The following is an 18,859-nucleotide window of genomic DNA, read 5'->3' as shown; positions in this document are numbered from 1 at the left end:
ATGCAGGCAGTGTCTGGAGGATGAAAGAATCAATACCACTGACTGGCCTGCATGCTCACCTGACCTAAATCTAGCAGAACACCTCTGTGAATCTATGTTTAGTGACTCTATGTTTGGGTCTATGTTTCCTTCTTTTTTCACTTTGATTTTCTGGCTTCCTTCTAATTCAGCGCTCTGCAAGTAGCTAATTTTCATTCCCATCATATAATGTAGCTTCCTTTTGTTTCAAACACATTACTCAGTCCATATCAGTACAGATATCAGCATGATTTTTTTTACCGCTTGATATCTGATGTGTTTTTAAATAAAGTTGTCCTTTATTTGTTTTTTGAGCAGTGCGTATAACTATAATACACGCGTGTACAAATAACTTGACTAGTTTCATTCGTATCAAATGTGCGTCATTAACATCAAATCAGTATTCTGTCCATGTTGGTATATTGTACCACTCCTGCTTCATTGTCAGTATGCATAACAAACACTACGGATGATGAATCTATTGTAAAACTCATGTTGAAATGTCCCGCTGCGTTAGTCTACACAAGGTGAAAGCCATTAACTCGATGTGGTATGTGACTGTGCAGGTAATGCTGGTCGTTCAGAGCGCTTTCCCTCTGCTAAAGTTTGGGTCAGGGCTCAGTGTCTGCACACAGTAATTGTGTCCTTGAGCTATACCTGTGTGATACAGAGCCGATTCCACTAGTCTTCCTACATGTGTTTTCCTCTACTCTCTTTCTTTGTTGCTGATCTTTGTTCCTTTTCTCTTCTTCTTCCTTTCAAGCGTTCTTCTCGGCATTGCTTTTTGGCCGCTTTGTTTCATCCCATCCCTCTTTCATTTGTCTCCTCTTCCTAAATGTTCTCTTTGGTCCAGCTTCCCAATTATAGTTTAACAGGTGAAAACAGGTGGTGTTTTAGCTGACAGGGCAATGTGTATATGAGTGCATGTGGTCTACTGCGGAGCGGAAAATAAACCATGAAATTTAATCTTCACCACACAATAAAAAGTAGGAGTCAGTTGGTTCACACAAGGTTAAGCTAATGCTCACAGACTCACTAGTGTATCTCCAACCCTGATCTCTTTGTCTCACACACAAACACACAAACGCACACATAACTGGAGCCAGCACAGTAAAACTATTCCTCAGCAGCTCAGCTACACTGTGAGTTATTCAGGCTGTTTTTACTTCGTCTAAGACACCAACACAGCATGTATTTTATTTTTAACTTGATTTTTATACTTTTTACATATTTCATATAGAAAAATAATAATAGAATATGCATAGTATATCTAATACTTGTATTGTGCTTTTTTACAATGACAAAGGTGAAGAGTACAGTATGTCTCTGTTTGGTTTAATGGTGCTTCTTCTATGGTTTCTCCTCTGTGATCCATCCATCCATCCATCCATCCATTCTCTTCTGCTTATCCTTGTCAGGGTCGCGGGGGCGCTGGAGCCTATCCAGCTGTCTTAGGATGAAACGCGGGGTACTCTGTGATCCAATATTCATAATATAGCTTCTAAAACATAATGAATCTCTGTTTTAATTACACAGGTATGTTCAGTTGACTTGAATCACTCTTGGACTCAGGGTTTGAGTTTTGTTGCTCTTGTTTTCTTTTTTGTGAGGTCATGGTTCTTGCTTTTAGTTGTGTTTCTGTTACTCTTTGAAATTCAGTTAGTGTTCTTTATATTTGGTTCCTTGTGTAGTTTTTTATCCTCCCCGGTTGCTCTTTTATGAAGTTTTGTCTGTTGCTTGAGTTTTGTAGCATTGGTTATCATTTGGTATTTGTTCACTGGATTTCTTATGTGTTTACTTTTGTACTTTTTCTGGTCTTAGCGTTTATTTACTCCCCTCTGTGTTTTTCCTTTATTCTTAGTTTTTTTTATTTGGTTGTTTATTTGGTGCTTTAGATACCCTTGCCATAGATCATCTGTAGATTTACACTTTCTCAGTGTCTTCTTTCACTTCATATATAATCCTAGAATTGCTACAGTGTGTTGGGATCAGAACTATGCGGGGGTCTGACAGTCGGCAGCAGAAATCCTTATTCCTCTTGTCACTGAGGATAGTCTTTTAGGACTGACTGTGTTTCTCAGGGTTGATATGCTGCTGAATGAATTTTGGACAGAGAATGTTACAAAATGAAAAGGCCTAAATTGCCTAAAGCGCAAAACCCAATTCCCCTTCCTTACAGTACATTTTGCTCCTCTGGTTCGTTGAGGGAAGGGTCAGCAGTTCCTCTGGCTTTCAAAACCGAGGCTTGCAATACAATCCATAAGTTCTGTTTGCTCTCCAAACCCAAACTATTCCCTTTTCATTTTTTTCCAAACCTCAGATTCTCCTCAAAGGCCCCATTAGGGACCCTCATTGTGTCCAAAGCCCCCCCAAAATATGTACTTTTATTCCTTTTAAACCTTTAGCCTCTGGCTATCTGTGTGAATACAACAGCTAGCCAGCAAGAACCCCTGCAGTGTTAATGCCCTTTTATGTTTACTGTAAGTGGTTTGCTCACTTTATATTGCCGTCCTATGACCTTTGGAGTAGAAGAAATGTGCTCGAAGTGTACTTGTTTACGGTAGGATTTCCAAAGATTGAATCTTTTTTAGGTATAAGTTCAGTCTGACATCTTTATTAATTCTGAGAAATAGTTCTGCCTCCTTACCTCATACAGTTGGTTGAGAGTGCAGAGCTGTTTCTGTAGCAACATGGATTGATTTTCTTGTTTGAAGGCCTGCAAAGGTTTTTGCTTAAGAAGATCCGACAGCTACTTATTCATATTCTGATCAAACCTGTAGTGCAAAGCCTTTTCTATATACCCATTTCATAAACAATATGTAAATGATGCTGCATCCTTTTAGACTGTATAGTCAGTTTCTGTTCCAGCATCAGTACGCTCTGATACAAGTTAGAGAGAGAGCACGCTGAGGCTTATATTCTGGGATTTTGTTTGTCACTACACATTTCATTAACAAGTTGTTGAGCCTCTGGCTGGCTTAGTCAATGATTGATGTAACATAGATATAGCTGCATTAGTCCTTATCCCTGTATACACAATGTACATGAGTACACTGTGTGTGTGTTGAGATTTTTTATTTTATTTTATTTTTTTGCTGTATACAAGTAATTGTGTTAATCCCTGGAGCGGATTGGCAGTACAGTATACACGTGGCAAATTGTGTTTCTGTAGCTTCTTGTGAGCAAATGTAAAAGTGCGTAGTTATGTGCATGTATTAAGGAGACACGGCATGTGTTACTTTTGATTTTCAGCTATTTAGCGATACACGCACTGGTCACTTTATTAGGGACACCTTGATGGTACCAGGTTGGACCCCTTTACTACAGAAGGGCCTTAATTCTTCATGGCACAGATACAACAAGGTGCTGGAAACATTGCTAAGAGATTTTGCTTCATATTTACATGATAACATTATACAGTTACTACAGGTTTGTCAGCTGCACACCTGTGATGTGAATCTCCCATTGCACCACAACACAAAAGTGCTCTATTGGATTGAGATCTGATGACTGTACAGGCCATTTAAGTACAGTGAACTCATTATCATGTTCAAGAAACCAGTTTCAGATGATTGAGCTCTCTGACATGTTGCGTTATTGTGCTGTAAGCGGACATCAGAAGATGGGTACACTGTAGTCAGAAAGTCAGCAACAACCCTAGACAGGTGTGGTGTTTAAATGATGCTCAGTTGGTACTAAGGGGCCACAAGTATGCCGAGAAACTTTTTTTCTCACACCATTACACCAGCAGCCTGTTGATACAAGGCAGGATGCATTCATCCTTTCATGCCAAATTCTGACTCTACCATCCTAATGTCATAGTGGAAATTGAGACTTATATTTTTACTGTTTTGGACCGTTCTCTGTAAGCTTTGGGGTTGGTTATGCAGCAGCATACTGTGTACTGAAGTATGTAGTATGCAACAACAATGGCATGTTCATAGTCACTTAAATCACTTTTGTTTGCCATTCAGATGCTCAGTTTGAACTTTAGCAAGTCATCTAAGCCAGTGGTTCCTAAACTTGTTTTGCTAGGTCCCCCTTTCCTTTACAAGAAAATCTTCAGTTGCAGGAGTAGTTAGTCTTATAAGAAGTGTTTGTGAACTAAAAATCAAGAATTTGATTTGGAGAGCCCAGTGTGTGCTCCCGACACAGGGGAAACCTACCTTGGAACGACAGCTGTTGTGGAGGTGAAGCCCAAGGCAAGATATGCTTCATCATATGTTCTAGTCTCTGGCTTGGAAGGAAGTTGGTTTGGAAGCATATTTAGCAACGCTTCTCTTTGTGCTTTGCGTTTGCATGGGAGCCCCTTAAAAAAAAAAACCTGTCCAATATGCGAGCAGTGTCCAAGCATTTTTTTTTAAAATTCATGTAGGCCCCCCTGCAATGGCTTCACTCACTCTGAGAACCTCTTCTCTAAGATCTGTTGACAAAAGGCTAAATGCATTGGGTTGCTGCAGTGTGATTGGTTGATTAAACATTTTTATTAAATTGATCAGGCATACCTAATAAAATGGCCAGTCATACATTATATTAGTAAGGGTGTGACTTTTTTTTAAGAAAGCACCCTTCCTCATCTGTATTAATGCAGTCTTCTGGGACCCTCACTCAATTCATCTAGGTTTATGACTCCTTTATGAATTCAGAATTAGTGTATGAATGAGTTTCGGTGACTATAAAACCCATTCCACCAGTACATTAGTCAAACCAGTGAAACCAATAAAACCCTTTCTAAAGCCTTTGTATATGTTCAATAATGCTTTTCATGACCCTGATTAAAAATTTTAAGTACTCTCATGAGCTTACTGTAACTTTTTAAAGATTAGAGGATTTAATGGCTCTGTCCATTTATGATACTCCAGAGGGAACATTACAGCCTCCACCTACAGCCACAAAAGAACAGGGAGGGAGCGTTTCCTACTGCAATATAACTTTTTTCTGTTTTTTTCTTCTTTTTTTTTGCATGAAGCCTTTGAATTTTAAAACATTTAAGCATCTTTTGTTTTCCCATATTGTTTCTCTTTCTGAGTGACAGCAACAAAGCTGGTAAACTGCCAGACACCAGAACAAATGTAAAATGACACAGATTACACAAACACACTCAAAATAATGAATCGCTGATTGATGATGGGCTTTCCAACTCAAGCTGTCCTGACATGATTTGGTTTTGCAATAATTTTTTTATCACTTTTTTAACTTGCTCTCCCCATCTGGATCCACTCTTCTGTCTTCTTTCCTATCCTCAACGATCCACTTAGCCCCTCCCCTGTCTCATTTTCCTTCTTTCCTACTCTGTCCAGTGTGTCACTTCATGCCTGGCTAGCTGCTGTCTCACCCATCACGAAGAGAAGACAGTGTAGAAACAGATGTAGCACTGGCAGATATCTGACATCAAAACACTTTACAGGCCAAGCACTCTATCATTTTTCATCAGTGACAGCTCACTCTCAAAAAAAAAAAAAAACAAAGAGGAGAAAGTGAAGATATGATGGGGAGTGTGGTTAAAAATTGAAAGACATCATGCACACATAGAAGAATTAATACCAGTGTTTAGCAGTATCAGTTAATGGGCGGGCCATGTATGGATGCGCTGGTTTTAGTGCAAAGTTTCCTGAGTCTGCACCTCTTGTTATAACTCCTGGAAACACATGAGAAGTGAGAGATGAGAGTGTAAGAGGACAGAGAAGGACTGATGGGGTTTTTTATTATGAAAAGGTCATCTGGATATGAGCAACATTTAGCACAGCTCAACTAATCATTTCCAGCAAATTATAATGGACAAAATGCAAATGATGGAATTAAATAGAAACTACCTACCAATGTATGACTGATTAGACTTATTGTTGGTGCTCTGTATGCATTCATTTGTGATAAATGAAAAAAAAACAAAAACGTAAAAGTTTCTCTTTTATTTAGATGACCATCCGTCACCTACTCAGAGTTAATTTTTCGATGCTTTTACCTGATGGCAGCAGAAGGAGCTTCCTGAAGGAAAAATTATAAAGAAAAATGTGCTGTAGGTGCTACAAAGTTTTTCTGCTGTTTTGAATTTTATTTTGCATAACTTTTCGAGGTGCTTAAAGCACAGTGATGCACATAAATCATCATTAAATTCACTGACAGGTGTGCACAGAAATCCCCTCAGTTGCTTTGCTGTGGGTGGCTCCTGAAACCTTTTAAAACTGTCTAGACAGATTTTATTGACTGATTACATCCATTAGCAAGTGACTTTTAATTTTTTTGATAGCATGCTGTAAACCACATTGTGACGTTGTCTATCTTTCTGTCTTTGGGTGTCATTGAGATACACGCCACACAAGTTGTTTTCTGGCTTTTCTTTTTTTTCTAAATGCTAATCGCTCAGCCTAAATCTAATTTCAGGAGCTTTTGGGTCACTTGTCTGATAATTATGGAGTCAGTAATGTATTTTATTAATGTCAGTGGAATAATAAATTAGGAGGTCCATTAAAATTGCATCAAAGGTCACATGGTTTCACCTCTTTGATTGATGTGGGGAAGAGAATTTGAGATGATTAGAGATGACATCCGTGGTTCCAATAGCTTTCATTTGCCAAAACATTTATCAGCATCGAGCCTCGCTTGGGAAACATGATTGATGATAAAATGACTGCTCCAAAATGTGAAAATATGAAGCTACAAATCTAAAGAGAGGTGTTAAAAGTGGTCAGCAACGGTATTAAACACTATCTACAGGAACCGAGAGGAAGAAAACATTTTGGGGAAAAAGTGAAATGATTTGAAAATTATTTCAAACTTGTATTTAATTGTAACTTATACACACAAATGTTCAAAAAACGTTTAAACATTTTGACTAAGTTGATGACTGGGAAGTTTACTGAAGGCTACTGGTGCCATCTGGCCGGGAACAAGTGTGACTTCACTGCTTTGCCTGAACCGTGCTTCATTTGTGTAATGTAACAAAACGAAAACATGTGTGTGAGTTTTCTGCTTTATGCTGCTTCTGGTTTGTCTCTTGTTAGGTAGAGCCATCAAACATGTGAAGGAGTCTATTTTCACCTCAGAGGCGGGAGCCAGAAGGGGCGTTCCCAAAGTCCTGGTCGTTCTGACCGATGGACGTTCACAAGACGATGTCAACAAAGTGTCCAAGGAGATGCAGGTGGAGGGTGGGTATTTACGTCATTAATCCTGAAATGCAATGAACGATGACTTACTCTGGCCCTAAACTATGAGTCTGTGACAGTCGGTGAGATATGTAATGTTGTTATAATGAGCGTGTGTGGTTAGAGTCCAGGAAGAAGATCAGAGAAAATCCTCATTCGACCTCTCTGTTTTAGTCCTGTATCTCTCACGCTGCTGCGGCAAGAAAACTAACAGTGTGTTAGATTAAAGGACTTAATTAATTCCAGCTTGTAATGAGTCTTCTTTTTTAATTTCATTCTCAGGCTACATCATCTTCGCAATTGGGTTTGCGGACGCAGACTACGGCGAGCTGGTGAATATCGCCAGCAAACCCAGTGACAGACACGTCTTTTTTGTGGACGATTTGGACGCTGTGAAGAAAATAGAAGAGCAGCTCATTACCTTTGTCTGTGAGGCTGCCACTGCCAGTGAGTAACACCAGCTCATGTTTAAAACAGAGAGAGAGAGGCCGGGAGGAAAATGAGTTCAAGTCAGATGGGGATACAGGTAGACAGAAGGGAAGAGGGACAGAATAAAATTCAGCTGGGAGAAAAGGAGATATGTATCCTGAGGGAAAAAAATGGAGGAGAGGAGAACTTGTGCTAATGTTGAATGAACTAACAGACTCAGTTTTGTTCTTTCAGCTTGTCCGTCTGTTTTGATGAGCGGTAACACGTTGGCAGGTAAGAGTTTCAAATACCAATCACACAGGGCCATGCACTGTGCTGAAATCCCTGGAGAGGAAGTAAATAATAATGACTGCAATTACATCATGATGGCCCACATAGTGTTGCTAGCAATGATTATTGATTATTACACCAAAGTGTTAATGGTGATGATTCTGCTGCAGGTTTCCGTATGATGGAGAAGTTTGGCCTGGTAGAGAAGGAGTATAGCACCATACCTGGAGTTTCTCTGGAGCCGGGTTCATTCAACAGCTTCCCTTGCTACAGGTTACACCGTGATGCCCTGGTGTCTCAGCCCACCAAGTGAGTAAATGAACATTGATCCATCCGTTCACATCACAAGAATTGTGTCCTCCTTGAGTATTGGTCAGATTTTACTGAAACTTACAAACAGTGATCACCTAATGGGCTTTCACTCAAACTGTGCTCAACGTCAATGAGCTTTATAAACTCCAAACACAGCTCCAAATTCTTTAAGGTTGCACGTTGCTACATTTTTCATGAATAAAATGATAAAGACAGAAGTTCACTGAATGCCATTTGATATGATAGCTTGAAACATTGCTTTGTATACCACTTGTATCCTGTTAGATGGTTAGATAATAAAATAATAATAATAATGGATTGCATTTATATAGCGCTTTTCGAGACTCTCAAAGCGCTTTACAATTCCACTATTCATTCACTCTCACATTCATACACCTACAGTTGTAGCCACAGCTGCCCTGGGATGCGAGGCTGCCATATCGCGCCATCAGCCCTTCTGGCCATCACCAGTAGGCGGCAGGTAAAGTGTCTTGCCCAAGGACACAAAGAAAACTAACTATAACAGTCATCTTATTGGTCATGGTGAAGGATGGAGTGGTCCTAATGGGTGAATCCCACATAAGGAAGGTGTCGTTTGGGACTTTCTATCACCATTATGCTAAAATCAGTATTATGGCCACTGCCAAGTATAACATGCTGATGTGTTTACATATTTTTACCATACTTTTTGGTTATGGTTGTAAATACTCCTGAACTCAAACACTTTCTTTTGGTGGTGAACTGAATAAATTTGTCCTGGGTATGACTGCTTGAGAGACTTTTCGACTTCTCATTGGATTTTAATTCTCATTAGTTTGTGCAATACAGCCAACCAATGGCAAGATAACTTATCAGTTTCTACAAATTACACTTTACAAGAACCTGTGAACTGTGATGGATCACAAGACACATGAGTTACTGTGCCACTGAAATTGTATTTCAGTTGTGCATCATTATTTCGTCTGATAAGGAAGTGGATTTGCTCAGATTACTGTTCTCTTTATTTTCATTAATGATTTGCTCTGTTTTAGCTGAACACACAGTTTAGCTTTTCTAATTGATTCTCTTGTCAGAAAACTCTTAACTGGAGTCTGCATCTAATATAACAGTAACTTTTAAACAGCCAAAAAACATCCATCCATTTTCTTAACCACTTATCCAACTTTAAAATGGGGTTGGAACCTATCCCAGCTGCCACATGGTGAAAAGCTGGGTACACCCTGGACAGGCTGCACTTTCTTCGCAGACTTAACACATACAGACAGATAGCCCCTCATCTAACATCCAACATGCATGACTTTGGACTGTGGGAGGAAGCCACACAGGCACAAGGAGAACACAAAAGCATGCCAGTAACCTTCTAACTGTGAGGTTATTGTCCTAACCACTGCAGCACCACGCTACCCAAGCCAAGAAACAACTGATCACATTTCTTCTTTATGACTGCTAACTCGCCTGACTGCACAAATGCTTGATGAACAATTGGCACATCTGGAGTTGGCAGCTGGGCATAGCTTTATTCAAGTGTCATTAAGAATGAGATTAGATCTTAGAGCAAATAAGCAAAGATGATTTTGGCCATAAGAATGATCACGACACAGGGACACGATGATAAATGAATCAGAAACATCTGTAATGCACTACCTTCTCCTTCCTAAGGTCTGGGTTCACACACTTCTGATAGCTGTGTGCCAAATCAGGAAGCTACATTTGTGTTTTTAATATGTTTGCCTTTTTTTCTGATTTATGGTTAAAGTAAAAGCCTCTGTATTTACATTCATGAATGAGAATTTTTAGTTCTTGGCGATGATGCACCTACTTCGTTGAATGTGTTCTTGACTTGATGTTGTAAAGGTGTTTTTCTTATCCATGGAAATAATTCTGTCATCATGCACTTTAGTTGTCTTTTGTGGTCTTTCTGGGTTTTCGATCTTGTTGGCCACTGTATTCTTTCTTTTTAAGAAAGAACTAGATTGTTAAGCTGGTCACTTCTAAAGTTTTCCTTTTATCTCTGATAGATTTATTTAGGTTTTCTTGGTTAATGATCACCTTTTTTATTTCGTTCGGCATCTCTTTTGATCTATTTTTGATGGTTTCCACGAAAAGCTCCCAAATGCAAGTTAAACACTTTGAATCACCTGCAGGTTATTTATCTCCTATTTGTCATAGTATAATGAGAGAAACTGCTTCACCTGGCTATTAAACTGCCTGTCAGCCAGTTGTCCAATTATTTTTGAGCCTCTAGAAATGGAGGACTGTTTATACAAATGGCTCTAATTCCGAAACAGTTGCAATACAGTACAGCACCTTTGTTACAACCCTTAAATTAAAGCTGAAAGTCTGTACTACAATCACACATTGATTGTTTGATTTAAACTGTGGTGGTGTACAGAACTGTGTCATTGTCCATCGTACCTTAAACAAAATTAACTATTTTGTTTGGTCTGTGTTTTTATATCTACAGTTTTAAACATGTACAAGGTTTTGAATAAACAAACACACAATTAAATAAATAAGTACATTTTTATTTTAATAAATAAATAACATTTAATCAATGTTTTGATAATTTAACATTGTGTACACTTTATTAATCCCATAGGAAATTCCTCTGCATTTAACCCATTCACTCAGTGAAGCAGTGGGCAGCCACCAATCCAGCACCCATGAGCAGTGTATAAAGGCAGCACCTTGCTCATGGGTATCTCAGGGTAGCCATTCGGTGGATTTAAACCCCCAACCTTGCTATCATGGGGCAAACACTCTACCTACTGAGCTATTACTATCCCCGGCTAACCAATATATTCACTATTTCTTGGAATTACACATCTCTAGAAAGTCAGGTACAGAACTTACAGTGAAAGAGAACATGTTGTTTTAAAGCTAAAACTGCAACGAGCCAGCCAGGAGTCAAACCTAGAATCTTCTGATCCATAGTCAGACATTGCGCCACTGGCCCACATGCAAGGTGCTGGGAAGAACTTGAAAGCATTCGAAGAGATTGTTCATATAGGTTAAAAGATTTGGTACGTATCTACAGTAGCACTAGACTTCAGGTACACGTTTAAATACAACATACATGTTTGCTTACACTCAGTAGCACTCAGAGCATTCAGTGGCTCCAGTTTCGATCCCCAAGGTCTTTTCTGATGTTTTCGGAGCTTATTTCCACTTGATGCTGTCAACAGACTTCCATTTCAGCTTCCTGTTCTTTGATTGCTCCTTTTCTGAAAAGTGACAACCACTCTGAAAAACTGAAGCTTAGGAGATTTAAGCCTGAAGTGCTCGGAGGCAGCTACCTATAAAAAGACTAGGCTCTGTGATTAAAAAGAGGCTGGTGCTCATAGTGAGTCTCAGGCATCTGAAAACACTCTAAAAGCAATCACAACAGCTAAAAACAGACAGCACACTTTTTAAAGACACCTAGTGCATACAAGCCTTTCAGGCACCGCTAAGCTTGCTATGTGTGTGTTTGCCTGTCCTTTCATGTGTGTGACAGGTATCTTCACCCTGAGGGTTTACCATCTGACTATACTATTTCTATGATGCTCCGCCTACTTCCCGAGACCCCACAGGAACCTTTTGCGTTGTGGGAAATCCTCAACAAGGACAACGACCCGTTAGTTGGACTGATTCTTGACAGTGAGTTTGAATCACCTATTTTCTTTCTTCTTTACCTTTTTTGTCTCAGCTGGATTTTCGCACATCACAGTTTGACAAGTATAGACTTAAATAGCAGATGTTTGCTACAGCTTTCCCAGCACCTCCAAGTAAACCGAGAAAGTGCATAATAAAGCCAAACTTAGAAGTCGGGCTGCAAAGATATTAATGATTCCAGCTGGGATGCTACATTAACTACAGTTTTAATCCACTATGGTTTATGCAGCTCTAAGAAGTTGGGACGCGTTGTGAGAAGAAAAAGAGAAAAGAAAGAAGAGGAATGCAATGATCATTTAAACCCATGGTTAATTGTATGCATGCTATATGTGCTTATTTTCAAATGGATGCTATTAATGTGTTTCAAAATATTGGAGTCAGAGGCATCAAAAGACTGGAAAGGATGTGTACGCGGGGAGAAATGGTGCATTTCAGAAGTCACTGACAGAAAAAGAAAATGGTGCTTTACAAGTGAAGATGGGGATTCATTACTGTTTTGAATAATGTGGCATATTACTTCACAAAATGAAGAATAATGCCTTGTAAAAGTAAACATTAGAATTCAGAGATTGGAGTATTATCTACTGCAGTAGTTATTACAATATATTAATACGTCTGAAATCTGGAGAACTGGAGAAAAATCTGTCATGTAAAGAAACAATCATCTAAACAAGAAACACCACCTTCTGATGATCCAAACTTATTAAAGACTTTTTAGAGATGGAAGGCTGTTCTGTGGTCCGACCAGTCCACATTTGATTTTAAACGAATCAAAGGCTACTGGTGCACCTCTGTCAAGGTTAGCTTTCACATCACCAATGATGCTGCACACTGTATACAAGCCTATATATGCCCTGAAACATACACAATGGTCTCAATGATTTCAGGAACAAAATGCAGTTTTCCACTTTCAAAATGTCATATTTTAGCTTGTTTTGCTTTGTGGAAACAACAAAAACAATAAAAAGTATTTTCTATTTAACCTCGAGGATTAATAAAAATCAAAGATACAGGCATGGTTAAAATAAAGCATGGCCTTTTTCAAATCTAAGGTTTAATGTGTCAGGACATAAAAATGATCTTTTCCTTAGCAGGTCTTAAAATTATGTAAATACAACTTTAGGTGAACTACAAAACTATTTATTTAACAAAAATTAGGTCAAAGATTATAGGTGTGCAAAACTAAGTACACCTGATTAACCAGTGTGAGCACCTCTATAAAAGCAGAGGTTTTGGTTTGGAGCATTCAGGTGTGTGTTTACACAATGCCAAAGAGGAAAGATGCCAGCAATGATCGCAGAGAAGCAATTATTGCTCCCAATCAATGTGGGAAAGGTTATGAGTTGATTTCCATCATTGTGTGGAAGACCTTCTGACAGTGGCCCTGCAAATTCACCATAATCTCAGGTTTAGCATTGCTCCCAAACTGTAAAAATACCCAAGAGCTTCATCTTAGACTCTATAAGCCTCAGTCAGCATGGTAAATGTTGAATGGCTGCCAGGAGAAAGCCTGTTCTCTCTAAAAGGAACATGCCAACAGGGCTTAGGTTTGCAAAGTTGCATCTGAACAAACCACAAAGCTTCCGGAGCAATGTCCTTCGGACAGATAAGACCAAAATGGAGATATTTGGTCCTAATACACAATGCCACATTTGTGAAACACCACCTACCAGCTAAAGGTTGGCCAAAACTGGGTTATGCAACAGGACATTGATCTCAAGCACAGCAGCAAATCTCCAAATGCTGCGGCAGAACCTGAACATGAAGGGAGCTGTGCATAAATAATTACTCAACCAGTGAACTGAACCAATGTTATAAAGAAGTGTGTGACAAATTCTTCTACAATGATGTGAGGGATGATAAAGCCATACAGAAAATGATTAATTCAAGTTATTGCTGCTAAAAGTGGCTCTACGAGCTATTGAATCATTGGATGTACTTAGTCTGTCACACACTCTTCCTGCTTTTTGCCTTAGTTTTTGCTAAATAAATAATGACATATACAAGAATGTCATATTTCTGTTTATCTGAGGTTGCAGTCATCTGATTTAAAGAGCTGATAAGGACCAGATTTGTCATTTTGTCCTGATACATAAAACCTGACAGACTGTATACTTTCTTTTTACAGTGACTGTTCCTGCTTTTTTTTGGTAAATACCTGTATTATTTAACTCTTTCTGAATGGTACTGATTATATGTATGAAAAGGGGTCATGGCCTTAAATTTACACCTGTGGATCAGCCACAGCTTGAGTACGATATAAAGTCAGTTTTAGTTAAAACAGATGGGATGATGATGATAATGGTGGCTGAAGACTTACCATGGTGCAGTGGCTGTATAGTAAGTGTTTGTGTCACACTGTGATAAGCCCTATCACAGAAAACAGTGCACACTCGGTAAGCTCACCCCTAGGGTGAACTTTTAGAAGTGTTTTGGACATCACTGACTTGGAGAAGACTTGATCTGCTGCCATTTCCATATCAGTGTATGAGATCCCATGTGAGATCCAAGGGGTAGCTGGAGGATGTTAAAAAATCATTTAGTTTTCTCTGCTTTCCCAATTGAGCCCGATACAGCAAGGAGGCAACAAAATTGCATTTTAGTTTGGGCTTGAGTTACTTTTGAGTGAGTGACATATATTTGCTTACATCTTGAGTCTTTAGTGTGAATACAACAGTGTATGTGTTATTCAAAAAGCTGTTTCTGTTAGTCCAGACACTTGAAATATGCAGTTTGATTTTGTTTGTTTCTGATTTAATTTCTTTTTTTTAGGGAATGCATGTTTGTAATACTTAGTCGTGTGCTCAATTCACATTTGCACTGAATGGGGAAATTATCTATCCTCCCAACCTCACTACCACCACTTTCCTCCCACAGACTCTGGAAAGACACTGACGTTCTTTAACCATGACTACAAAGGAGACTTCCAGACTGCTACCTTTGAAGAGGCAGCAATCAAAAAAATTTTCCATGGCAGCTTCCACAAGGTTAGTTTTTTTTTTTGCAACTCTACGCTGAAAATAACTTTACATAGCTGGATTCAAAATGTAGGCGTCAAAACAGACAAAGTATTTTTGCATTGTGGCTAACATGCTGATGTCAAGTGTTTGCGCGTGCATGGTGTGAGAGCCTGCGGTGACACCATCACGACGGCCAACAAGATTTCAAGCAGGTTTGATTTTCTTACGACCAAACGATTGATGATCGGGAGCTGGTCGCGAGGTGTTAATCGCTTCTCGTTACCCCATGTATACTACACGATGCACGACACACGATGAAGGCGAAACTCGGGCCGATCACCAAAACAGTCGCACGACTGAAGAATCGGCTCAAAATGGGCCAAAAATCAGACAGTGCATGCCCAGCATTAGGGCCTTGAAGGTTCTAATCCAGATAACATTTTATAGCCTAACGATGAGATATAATAACCAACACTTAGCATTGTATCATTCTAATTTCACCACAATTACATAACTAATTTATCACCACAAAAATTCAATACAGTGGTCCCACGTTTATCGCGGTAGTTACATTCTAAATATAACCCGGGATAGGTGAAATCTGCGAAATATCCAACTTTATTTTTTACAATTATTATAGATGTTTTAAGGCTGTAAAACCCCTCACTACACACTTTATACACTTTTCTCAGACAGGCATGAACATTTTCACACTTTTCTATCTTGTTTAAACACTCTCAAAGTTCTAACCTAACCTCTAATGAAACTAAAGGCACCCGCAGTTGCCTGTGACAGTGCAAAAGTTTCGTCGACATTGTTGTGTTTGTTGGGGAGAAAACTTACAAACATGCAGCACTTCAGAGTCACACTGCTAGTGATCAAAGATTTATGTAAATTTGACAAGCTGAACGCATTCTGACTGTACAGGAGACGCGGCACGAGATTGATTGACAATGGTTTACAGCCAATCAGCACGCAGAACACAGTGCGCTGTAAAAAATAAATCGAGCAAAATTGCATTAAAAAATCCGCGAAACAGCGAGGCCATGAAAGGTGAACCAAGGGAGCACTGTATTATGATATGTGATTATAGCATGATGATATTACGTTGCCTGATGATTACATTAAAAAAGACTAAAGTGTAAATCATACAATAGAGCAGCTCGTGACCATTGAAGCTTATCTACAAAAATGTCCTAATTACTATACTTAATCACATTCTCTCAAAGTAGGACTACTTCCTGCTTGATTTATGACCTCAGTAAACCATTTCCTGTTGAGTTTATTTTTCCAAATAAATGACTTTATGTCTTATTTTAACATTACCCATTTTCTAAATTATGATCCCATTTATAACAAACTTAGCAGTAAGTATCTGCTTCAGGGTGAGCGTGGGTTGCAAAGTGGCTTTCACAGGTATATCATCTGTGTGCATGCTAAAGCAGCTTCAGTATAACAGAAAATGAGTCATCAAACGATGTGGTCGGACTATAAGATTAACTGATCTGCTGGGATTGCAGCTGCTAATGCCATGCTAACGCAATATTTGGCTTAACATATTTGCTGTACCCATACAGTGATAAACTCTGTTCAGAACTTTTAGGTGGTAGTGTTTCACATAAATGTTGAGGTTTGCTGCCTTGAAACTCTGGAGAGCAGATTGGGACAGAGAGAGAAGGAAATGTGGCGGTAAGCTGCCGTAGAGAGCCAAAAACATAAGAAAGCTCTATTGTATTTTTGGTGTTTTTGAAGCTGTGGCTCCTGTTGGGTGGTTTTCCAGAGGCTCCTGGGCTGAAATTTTTCTCTCGATCTGTCAGCACTGCTGCGGAGAGTGTTTAAAAATGTGATGATAGCCCCCTTTCCTATTCCCTATCTCCCTCCCACTCTCCACTGCTTTTCTTGCACCAATTGTTTTTTTTAAACCAGTGGAGAGTGCAAAGTGGGAGTAAAACTGCAGATTTTAACAACCTTTAAGTAAGTAAGTTTCTATGGTCTCCTGTGATAAGGTTATTGTGGACTTTTGTCATTATTTTTGATGTGAATTTAAAAAAACAAGAATAATCTTATTTTAAACAGTCTCTTTCTTTAATCAGTGCAACACAAGTAACTTTTTTTAGAGTGTAATCCCTTTAAAAAAGTAGATTTTATGAGTACACCATTAGAACAAGGTCTTTAGTTGTTTATGCAGTCATACCTATTCCCTGGAGAAACCATATTATTTATCCCACCCAAATGATTTTCTTCCAAAGGCATTTCATATTTCCCTCGATGACTGGGATTACGTCTGAGCATTTTTATGTAAATTATGTTGTATCTAATTACTCTGACTGAGTGAAAATAGCAGATTCTGATGGCTTTCCTCCAACAGAAGACAATTTTGTGCTCACTTGAGAGGAAAGAGCATTTTGAGAAAAAAATAAACACAGAAATAAATACTGATGCAAATGCCCCCGCTGAATAAATAATGACATTGATTTAGCCTCAGCAGGCCCAGGAAATGACTAATTCACATTGCAAAACAACATTAGCCGAGATAAACGAAATAGTGATAATCAGTCCTTTTGTCTTTACATGCACGTTCTCCTTTGAGTGCCGATCATTTCAGGAGCTCTTTTAATTCAACCAGTCGGATTTAGATTTTGCTTTATTTTCTTTATTTTTTTTTAAAGACTAGTAGATGTTTGTTTGACAAATGAATAGAACTCCAAGAAAAGTTTCTATAAACATTATTTTGCCTGGAATTTCTGTGGATTTCTGCTGAAAACAAGCCAACAGCAGCCCACTAACTGTCTCTATCTCAGTTCTCAAATGTCATGGAGTAGCTGTCCATCATTCTCTCTGCCTTTTGTCTTCTCTGTTGTTTCTCGCCTTTCTCCCGGAGAACATGACAATTTTCAGAGAGGGAACAGATGCAGAAGACTGCCTGACCAGAGGAAGTCTCCCTCTCCATTTAGACAGGATGACAAGTGAATAAGAGGAGTGTGTGTCTGTGTGTGCATGTTTGTGGGTCTTTTATAAAGGGATTACCATATGAAGACGCCTCATGTGAAAGCAGGAATACTCAGCAGGATCTGGCACTGGTGGAAGCACACACACAAACATACACTCAGCATGTTTGTGTGTGTGTGTGTTCTCTCTCTGTACACAGAGGGAACAAAAACAGGTAAAGGAAGAGAAGAAATGGATATGATGAGGAGTTTTAACTCTTAGACACACAGAGAGAAGAGGTGAAAGTTATCCGCGATACACAACTCATTTTGCTCCAAAACTGTGCGGTCACTATTTCTGTGACCCAAATGATTGAATGCCCCGCATTAAAAAGTTACAAGCAGCACACAAAGCTGTCGTTGTGTGCGCTGTAAAAAATCGACACTAAGGAAATTTCCGCCTGTACGTTTGTTACTTTCTACAGCTATCCACCGTATCTCACTAAGTTTAAAGAAGCACTTGTAATTTGTTTATTGATTGTTATTATTATTATTTTAAATCTATATTGATGAACGTTGGTAGGTCCCCGCCTTTGACAAAACACTTTAGAACATAAACTATTTGGTCTAGAAAGTAAAAAGAGTCCCTGTAGGAAGTGAGACGTTTTTATTGTCCAGTGTAAAAAGCAAAGGATTTTCACCTTGGAGAGAGTTTGAACCATAAGTGCATCAGTGTTTAATGAACTGTTGTGTGGAGGACACATTTATGTGCAGAAGTGCAGGATTCTTGAGACAGGAATAAACTTTAAACAAGCTTTAACGCTTCTGGTTTCAGAAAACCAAAAAGACAGCCCAAAATCTGAATGGTGACAGGGTACCATTCCAAAGACTACAAACATACTCAGAAAAGTCAGGGAAAGCAGAGCAAGGAAACGAACAACAATGTGGAAAATAAAACACAGGACAGGGGGAGACTCAGGAAATGGATACATACAGGTGGGGAACACAGCTGAAAGTAATCAAGGACGAAGGGACAAGGAGGGCAAAATCAAATAAAAACAAACAAACACCAGAGGCAAAAATATTATCAACATAAAACAGGAAGAGAAAATTATCTGTGGAGCCCATATACATGCATGGACTCAAC

General features: G+C 39.0%; 1 protein-coding gene across 1 annotated transcript in view; it reads left to right on the top strand.

Annotated features, from left to right (window-relative positions):
• col14a1a (collagen, type XIV, alpha 1a) overlaps positions 1 to 18,859 on the top strand; it is a 150,466-nt gene that overhangs the window by 79,262 nt on the left and 52,345 nt on the right. The window contains exons 28-33 of the mRNA XM_042224578.1: positions 7,020 to 7,163; positions 7,443 to 7,607; positions 7,824 to 7,862; positions 8,030 to 8,168; positions 11,668 to 11,810; positions 14,703 to 14,812. Of these exons, the coding sequence (XP_042080512.1) occupies positions 7,020 to 7,163; positions 7,443 to 7,607; positions 7,824 to 7,862; positions 8,030 to 8,168; positions 11,668 to 11,810; positions 14,703 to 14,812 (740 nt within the window). The remainder of the gene's footprint in view (positions 1 to 7,019; positions 7,164 to 7,442; positions 7,608 to 7,823; positions 7,863 to 8,029; positions 8,169 to 11,667; positions 11,811 to 14,702; positions 14,813 to 18,859) is intronic.

Source organism: Haplochromis burtoni, unplaced genomic scaffold (genome assembly GCF_018398535.1).
Source record: "Haplochromis burtoni strain Fernald_Lab_line unplaced genomic scaffold, NCSU_Asbu1 Contig_142, whole genome shotgun sequence".
Lineage (NCBI taxonomy): Eukaryota > Metazoa > Chordata > Actinopteri > Cichliformes > Cichlidae > Haplochromis > Haplochromis burtoni.
The sequence above is the reverse complement of the archived record's forward strand: the minus strand, read 5'-3'. Positions and strand labels throughout refer to the sequence as shown.